The 9,280-nt window shown below is 39.7% G+C and overlaps 1 protein-coding gene across 3 annotated transcripts in view; it reads left to right on the top strand.

The window, feature by feature from the left end:
* LOC105530756 (glycine N-acyltransferase-like protein 1) overlaps positions 1 to 5,204 on the top strand; it is a 15,758-nt gene extending 10,554 nt beyond the window's left edge. For all 3 annotated transcript variants that reach the window (XM_011968429.1, XM_011968427.1, XM_011968428.1), the window contains exons 5-7: positions 2,914 to 3,040; positions 3,319 to 3,496; positions 3,753 to 5,204. In XM_011968429.1, the coding sequence (XP_011823819.1) occupies positions 2,914 to 3,040; positions 3,319 to 3,496; positions 3,753 to 4,170 (723 nt within the window). In that variant the 3' untranslated portion in view covers positions 4,171 to 5,204. The remainder of the gene's footprint in view (positions 1 to 2,913; positions 3,041 to 3,318; positions 3,497 to 3,752) is intronic.
* Positions 5,205 to 9,280: the final 4,076 nt, after the last annotated feature.

The raw sequence follows: 9,280 nt of genomic DNA, 5'->3' as shown, positions 1-9,280 counted from the left end.
ATTTTGTTATTTCTTTGTTTTTGTATTCTTGATTTCCAAATATGTCACACTATTCTTTAAAACCCTGTTTGTGTGGGGCATTATTTGTTTTGTTTTTTGTCGAAGTCTCTTGGATTTTCTAAATGTGTAATACTCTGATCTACAAACAAAGTAATTTGCTGCTTCTTTGCCAATATTTGTATGGGTTTTTAGTTTCTTGCCTTATTGCATAATATACAACCTAAGAAAACAATTCCAACTGACAATAATAGTATTTCTATACTTGTCTCATTCCTGATTTTAATGAAATAGCTATAAAAGCTTACATTTGGAATTACATTTGATTCTGTATTTACAGGTTTAGAGCATTTTTCTGTTGTTCCTACTTTCATAGAACTTATATTTAGAGTGGAGGGTAAATTTTATGTTATTTAATTTTTGTCTTTTCTATTTGGCAATATATACACTCATGACATTTTTTCTCCTTTAATTTATTACACTAAAAGATCTTCCAATTAAAGCCATTCTGGCCTTTCTAAGCCAACTGCTCATGTTCACATTCTTTTATATATGCTATTGAATATTTTATTCCTAATTTTTTAGGGAATATGGTCATAACTCTCTTTTTGTTATTTCCTTACCAGATTTGGCATTAGGATCTTTTCATCTGTTACCAAAGTCTACTATTAAAATCATGTGTTTGTTTTTGACTTATGTAGAACTTAAATGTAAAATAATCTGATTTTGGCTACATTTTATTTTTTAATTTCAACATTCTTTTTAGATACAGGGGATACATGTGCAGATTTGTTATATGGGAATATTGCATGATGCTGAGTCTTGGAATACTGACAGATCCCATCACCCTGGTATTGAGCATAGTACCCAATAGGCAGTTTTCTAACTCAGCCCCTTTTCCTCCACCCTCTAGTAGTCCACAGTGCTATTGTTCCTACATTTATGTCCCTGTATGATCAATGCTTAGCTCCCAGTTATGAATGAGAGCATGTGATATTTGATTTTCTGTTACAGCAATAATATGCTTAGAATTATTGCACTGTGGAAAGCAGTCTGGAAATTTCTTAGAGAACTTAAAACAGAGTTGCCATTCGACCCAGCAACACCTTTACTGGGTAAATACCCAAAAGAAAATGAATCATCCTACCAACATGACACACGCACTTGTATGTTCATTGCTACGCTGTTCACAATAGCAAAGACATGGAATCAACCCAGGTGCTCATCAAAGGTAGATTGGATAAAAAAAAAAACAACTTGGTACATATATTTTTATAGAATACTATGCAACAATAGAAAAGAATAAATTCATGTCCTTTGTAGCAACATGGATGGCACTAGAGGCTGTAACTCTTGTCTACTTTTTAAAAGGTAGATGTTTAATTTAATTTTTGATATTTTCTGTTAGTTTGTTGAGGATTTCTATTTTTTTGAAAGTCAATTTTGATAGGTTATTCTTGAAGGATAACATCCATTTCTTTTATCAGTAAATATGTTGCCCTGGGGTAGTATGTAATCTCTATTAGAAGTCTTTTGTTCTTTTCTCTGTTTCTTCTGTTTCTGTTCTCATAGCTTATAGTCTATTTTTTTCTTTTTTCTATTTCTCTTGTATTTCTTTTAATAAATGCCTTACCAGAAGTTTCTCTCTCTCTTTCTTCTTTCTTTTTGCCATTTAAAAATGAGCTTTTGACATATATATCCTTTGCACTATGTCTTGTTCTCCATTTCATTATTTATAGCTTTCATTTTTATAAATTGTTCCATTTGTTATTTTCTAATTTACTTGGATGTTCTTTTATGTAATTCCTTGAATATTTACTTGGCTGTTTTTGGTCATTCTTTGAAAATCAGGTCTTTTAAAACATCTACTCTGTTAAATTCACTGAAGTGTTGGTTTTGGCCATATTCAGAAACTTGCATTTATAAAAGCACCCTCAGATTCTTGATGGTTTCTTTAAATTAGTTACACTATTTTCTCTTTCACTCTTTAACAATTCCCAACATAATGTTAATACATTCACTGCTAAAACTCTCACACTTATTGTTTATATTTTCCCTGAGAAACAGATCCTCGTCTTCAAATGAAGTTTGTGGCTAGCCAGAGTGGGACCACGAGTCTCTTTCTTTCAAACCCATGAGTCTAACACCACATAAATTACCCAGAGAGCTACCAAAAATTCAGTTACTTCATTCTGTTTGGTGGACTTCTTGGTGTAAAGCCAGTGTCACTCTTTGAATAGGCTGATATCCTGTAGCCTTGGGAAAAGGCAATGTTCCATTAATGTTTATATTCACTAAAGTATCTTGCTCAAGCCCTGGACACTGTAGGTTCTAGGACACTATAGATTCTAGGTGTCTAGTGAAACAGTAGACACTAAAACTTAGAGAAATCACAGTTAAATTTATTTGGAGTCAAGTTTAAGGACTTAATTCTAACAACACAGACTCAGTACAATCCAGAATGTGTCCCACAGGAGGTTATGTGGGGGCACAGTATATATAACAGGAGTATCCGTTTGGCACAGGTGGTAAGAGAAGCAATTGCTGCATTTTTTTATTCTGTTGGATGCTCGATGATGCCATATATAAAATAAGGTAAATGTGTAGTTGAGTGGGTAGGGAGAAAGGTGAGGCATTTTAAGGCCTGCTGGAGAGTGATTTTGTCCTGTCTTTGTTCTGTATGTGATAAGGAGGTTTATCACCAATACTTGTCAGTGTTAAATATTTCCGGTTACACAGGTAAGAGGTCAGTAGTAGCTTATAGGCCTAGGTTTTATTATCCGTGTGCCCAACTGCAGCCATCATGGGCCAGTGTTATAATTTTCTTTTGAATTTTCATTTTTCTGATAATTGCAATCAGTGAGAGGTGAAGAAAAAGTTCAAGGGAATGACCTGAACTTACACCGTCCTATACAGGAGATGACAGACGACATGGACTCATACACAAACGTGTATCATATGTTCTCCAAAGAGCCTCAAAAATCACAAGAAGTTTTGAAAAATTGTGAGATCATCAACTGGAAACAGAGATTCCAAATCCAAGGTAACAAGTCTGAAGAAATGGGCAACCAGCAGTGCTTCTCAAATTGAGTCTTCAGCTAACAGCATTAGCATCACCGAGAGCTCATTAGAAATGTAAATTCATAGAAACTCTGGGAGCTGGGAGAGGTAGAGCAATCTGTGGTGTGACAAGGACTCCATCTGATTGTGGTGTAAACTCAAGTCTGAGAACTACTAAGCACTGAGGTATTAATCAGGTGGGAGCAGTGTAAGTAGAGAACTCCATGTCTGACAAGATTTCTTTCTTGCCTTTCTTCCCAGGTCTTCAGGAAAGTTTAGGTGAGGGGATAAGAGCAGCTGCATTTTCAAAGTCAGTGAAAGTAGAGCATTCGACAGCAGTCCTCTTGGTTACGGAAGATATTCTGAAGCTCAATGCCTCCAATGAAAGCAAGTTTGGAAGCTGGGCTGAGACAGGCCACCCAGATGATGACTTTGAAAGGTACAAAAACATATGCTAATCATTTATAATTGCTAGTCCTTGTACATTTTTGTAATTCACAGAAATCAGGTTTGGAAAGAAGAGAGGATGAATTCATTCCTTCTGATGAATAAAGGTTGTCAAAGGTCAAAATATGCAACTTTTCAATGGTGTGTCTTTAAACAAGAAGAGGGCCTGGCATCTCTAGATTGGGATGACACCCAGAAATTACAGGGGTGAGGATGAAAGTTGTTATCTTTCTTTTTGTTTTCTACAGTGAAACTCCCAACTTTAAGTATGCCCAGCTGGCTGTCTCTTATTCCGGGTTGGTAAATGACAACTGGAAGCGAGGGAGGAATGAGAGGAGCCTGCGTTTCATCAAGCGCTGCATACAAGACCTGCCAGCAGCCTGTATGCTCGGCCCAGAGGGAGTCCCAGTCTCATGGGTAACCATGGACCCTTCTTGTGAAGTAGGAATGGCCTACAGCATGGAAAAATACCGAAGGACAGGCAACATGGCACGAGTGATGGTGCGATACATGAAATATCTGCGTCAGAAGAATATTCCATTTTACCTCTCTGTGCGGGAAGAAAATGAATACTCCCGCAGATTTGTGCGGCAGTTAGGTTTCTTTGAGGCCTCCTGTGAGTGGCACCAATGGATTTGCTATCCACAGAATCTAGTTCCATTTTAGACAATGAAGCTGCTTAGTAATCTCTGGCAAGCCATCTCTTAATATTAAAGCAGACACCACAGAATAGCTTTCTTCACTTACAAATGTCGATTGGGCATTTGTGATACGGCAGGAACTCTTTCGCACATGGAGACTTGATGTTAAAAGACGCAGCCATGCTCTTGAGGAGCTCACAATCCAGGCTGGAGGCAGGGGAGGGTATAGTCTTTGAATATGCTTAAGCGTTGTAGGGAAGGACGGGGTTACCAGTAAACATGTCACCAGAAAGCCAGGCTCAGTTCTTACCTCTGGGAATCAGAACTCTTTATGTAACTTGGTTGATAGAATCTACTATCTGGAAGATAAATGAAGAACTTTAATAAAATTGTCAATAGAATATACCTAATCTATATGGATACTTTATTGGAAATGAATAGCCCTGCTATGTATGGATTTATGAGGCAATGGTATACTAAAGAATGGAATCTGTCTCTTAGTTCAGTGAGTAGAAATGTATCAAAGGTGAAGCCTGAGAGGAACAGCTTTCCCAGGCTATCTTTCATCATTGTTATGCAGAAAAAGAAACCAGAGAATCAAGTGGGCTGGCCTTGGGGCCTCTGCTAGGGAAATGACATTTGTTGTGTCTCCTTTCTCCTACTCTTTCTCACATCCTCATCATGATTGAAGCATGGCACAGGGCAAAGTGTTGCCTGTGAGTCTGGTTATAAGTTCATTCTTTGGTGTTTGCAGCACTGCTATCATAAGGGGTCAGGGGCATTCCAGGGAGAAGTGACCACTAAGGTGAGGATTGCAGAGTGAGTAGGAGTGAGCCAGACAAAAAAAGCAGAAAATGCAGATGATGGAAAGGACATGCGTGCCATGCGCTATCATAAGAACTTCCTAATTGAACACTGATATTACAATTCTGAATCCCTGATCTTAAAAAGAAAAATTACACTTCATGATCAAAACTTGGTCTCTTTTGGTTTCACTCTGCCACACTGCCATTGGAACTTGGATTACTGTGAACACTGCAGCTATAGCAAAAAAAAAAAAAAAAATTCTTTCTGATAGTCTAGATTTAAAACAGAAAAGATATGTTAATAGAATTGGCTTTGGGAGTAAAGTCTGCCAGTATTAACAAACACCTATTCTCATCTCTCCATAAAAAAGAAAACCTCCACAAAATTGAATGTTTATATTTGATGTGATTTTAAAGTGCACAATTCCAGCAATTAAAGAATTGTGTAGGTCATGGAGCTTTTTTAAAAAACTTCATCTTAGAAGGCTGTGGTACATATGTTACAGGTTAGTGTGAATCAATCCAATCAGATTTCTAAACACCTAAGACCAGGCTGATTTGTTACATTGACTGAAATGAAAGCATGGTCTGAGAAAGAGAGGAAATGTACCATTTGGGATTCTTACATAAAAAATAAACTCGGGAACTTGGGGTAATATGAAAACAGCTATATTTTTCACTCAAGAAGCAAAAGCTAATACAGATGACGAAAGAAGACAAAGCAAATAAAATTTGCCTATTTCAAAATGGTGCCTTGGGCAGGTCCTGTATCTAGAAGAGGATGTTCATCCAGCAGGATCTGGGGCTCAGGTCATCTTAGCACAGCCCAGCTGGCAGCTTCCCTCCTCTGCCCCTTCCCTGAATGCAAGCCAGCTTCCCTTATCTAGCCCGTCATGGTCCTGTTAAGATAGTGATTCCTAAACCTTATCATGCACTTGGATTAAAAAAACAACAAGAAAGCATGGGAAAGAAGAAGGAGGATTTCTTAAATATGGCACAAATAAGTTCAAAATTATCAGTAAACACAATACAAATGAATGGGGTAATTTTTTTATTAAAACATATGTTTTTCATATTGAATTAAAAACAAAGTTCAAGAAGCATGCATTAATCAGCTCTGGCTGCCATAACAGAATTTCATAGACTGAGTGGCTTACACAACAGAAATTGATTTCTCACTCTTTTGGAAACTGGGAAGGGATATGACAAGGTTCTGGTGAGGTAGGTTTCATTCTCAGTCCTCTTCTCTCAGCTTGTTGATGGCTGCTGTCTCTCTGTGCCCTCACACGGTGTAGAGCAGGGCTCAGACTCTCTTCCTTTCCTTAGAATGACTTAATTTCATCATTGGGGCTCCACCCTCATGACATCATCTAAACTCAGTTACTTCTGAAAGGCCCACCTCCAAATACTTTGGGAGTTGGGACTTCAACATATGAATTTGGGGCTCACTGTCAGTACATAATAAAGCACATCTGAAATAAAAACACAAGGGTTAAAAGAAAGGAAAAAGATGTACTAAATGAATTTGAAACTGAAAAAGCAAAGTAATAACATCAATACTAGGCAAAATATAACTTAAGATGAAAATCTGCTAAATACAGAATTCTCCCACAAGATAGGTCATGAATCTTTCTCACACACAACTACAAAATATATATAGCAAAAGCAGACAGACATACAAAAAGAAATAGGCAAATCCACAGTCTCAGTAGGAGAACTCAAAATACTTCCCTCAGAAAGCAACAGATGATGCAGATAGCAAAGACAATTTGACAAAATGCCATTACGACTTCATATTTTGGTGATACTGGGCTTATCTGCTTATTGTGTATTTGAGAACTTCTGTTCATCTGTTTGTCAAACGGACCAGCAGGGGGTGCTGGGGAGGGAAAAAACTCCATCCGGTGAGTGCAGGCAACTTGTCTCTAAGTCTAGAGGCTCCTGGTCCCCCACGATCATCATCTGTCAGGGGCAAGCACTGCTGATACAGGAGCTAAAAACATAAATTATTTAGCAGTTAGTGTGGGTAAGGGAGTCCTCGGTAAGGTTTTCCTTTTAATATAAAAGCAGCCCCCATCTAATTTTCTTTTTTTTTTCTAACAATAATCAGCCTGAAAAATCAAGCTGCATGCATAGATAAGCAAGCTAAAAGCTTGCACAGGGCACAGTTGAATGCCAGCACCTATGTCAATAGAAAAGGGATACTTGGAAGCCACACATATTCAACATTGAGGCTTCCTCTTCCTTTTGTTGTTGTTTTTTGAGACGGAGTCTCGCTCTGTCGCCCAGGCTGGAGTGCAGTGGCGCGATCTCGGCTCACTGCAAGCTCCGCCTCCCGGGTTCCCGCCATTCTCCTGCCTCAGCCTCCCGAGTAGCTGGGACTACAGGCGCCCACCACCTCGCCCGGCTAGTTTTTTCTATTTTTTAGTAGAGACGGGGTTTCACCGTGTTAGCCAGGATGGTCTCGATCTCCTGATCTTGTGATCTGCCCGTCTCGGCCTCCCAAAGTGCTGGGATTACAGGCTTGAGCCACCGCGCCCAGCCTTCCTTTTGTTTTTTAAAACGGTGTCTCGCTCTGTTGCCCACGCTGGAGTGGAGTGGCGTGATGTCGGCTCACTGCAACCTCCGCCTCCCTGGTTCAAGCAACTCTCTGCCTCAGCCTCCCGAGTAACTGGGATTTCAGGCGCCCACCAACAGGCCCCGTTAATTTTTTTTCTTTTTTGTATCTTTTTTAGTGGAGACGAAGTTTCACCATCTTGGTCAAGCTGGTCTTGAACTCCTGACCTCGTGATCCACCCTTATCACCCTCCGAAAGTCCTGTCACTACAGGAGTGAGCTACCATGCCTTGCCTCCTCTTCCCTTTTCTTTGTCTTCAAGTGTTCAGGCAACATGGCACTGGCCAGGTAGAGACCCCATCTGCATAATAAAAGATTAGGATGGGATGACCAGCCTTTTCATGCATCACATAAATGGCACACCTGGTCCAACCAATCCTCTGAGTCCTATGTAAATCAGACACTGCCTCATCAAGCTCATCTATAAAACCTACCATAACTCACCGAAAACCTAGAAACCCGCTCAGGCACCCTTCCAATGCACAGGGAACTCTCTCTTCTTTCTTTTGCCTATTAACCTTCCACTCTTAAACCCACTCCCCTTTTGTGTCCACATCTTCAATTTCCTTATTGTGAGACAAAAAACCTCTGGCATTTACCGAAATGATTCTGCGTCACTGCCATCTCTAGCACAAGTGCCGAAAATGACCACTTTAGCCTGATGAGTGCCACGGCGGCTACCATGCTGCTTAGGACAAGCAAGGATAAGAAGATGGAGTCGGGAATGGTTTATCAGAGAGGCCATAATAAAAGCATGTCCCAGGCAACTTTCCATTTCTTAACTTCTGTCATTTTCAAACTTAAAGGTGTTTAATTTTGTGTGTTTGTTGTTGTTCTTTTTAACAGTTTCTATCAAAGACTTCTCATGGTTTTCCAGCTATGACATATTTATCGTTTCTTCTAAAGTCCTTTCCAACATTTCCTACAGGAACTTAAAAGACATGTGTTTGGTTCACACCTTGATCCCCTCTCCACCTAAAATTCTTTTTACTTTCTCCCAGGAAGATTCCACCCCTCCTATTCTGCCAGTTCCCTCATATTTGCCTCAAACGGTTACCCCTGTAGGCAGATGAACCTGGGGCGATTCTACTTTACTATGGACACCAGCTCCTCTGAAATAACATCTGAGTCTTGGGATGTGCATATGAATCTTCCCTTGACGCAGCAAACAGTCTTTCCTTTTACCTTCACTAAAGGCATCCACTTGGGAGAATGGACAGCACTAAAATTCCACAGATTTCAAAAACCAAACGTGCTGTGCCTTTCTAGAGATCTTGGAATGAAGATGAGAAAGTAGGTTAGAAGGGATAATTTCCTCCTTCCTTTGTCAATGTGAAGGACCTCCTATTTTTAAAGGGAAAAATTGGGGACAGTCCAAAAGAAACTCTTGGAAATCAAGCCTTGCCATGCCACCACCAGAAGGGTAACCTGTGTGCCCAGGGGTGAAATTTTTAAATTTTTGTAATGGTGTTCAGGGTCACCCCTATGGATAACAAAAATATTAAAAAACCTATACCTGTGCCAACCTTTCAGAACCATGTCTCTTTGCAAGGACCTACCAGGGCTTAGAGATCATAGCACCACACTGGCAGCCTACAGGCAATCTCCAAAGGCTCCCATCTGCCCCAACCAACACACAAACACACACACACACACACACACACGCACACACCCTCCTGCTATTCCTTGGCCCTAGATCTCACCTAATGTATT

This window comes from Mandrillus leucophaeus, unplaced genomic scaffold, assembly GCF_000951045.1.
Source record: "Mandrillus leucophaeus isolate KB7577 unplaced genomic scaffold, Mleu.le_1.0 Scaffold842, whole genome shotgun sequence".
NCBI classification, from domain to species: domain Eukaryota; kingdom Metazoa; phylum Chordata; class Mammalia; order Primates; family Cercopithecidae; genus Mandrillus; species Mandrillus leucophaeus.
Note: the sequence above shows the minus strand (reverse complement) of the source record. Positions and strands in the feature narration are given on the sequence as shown.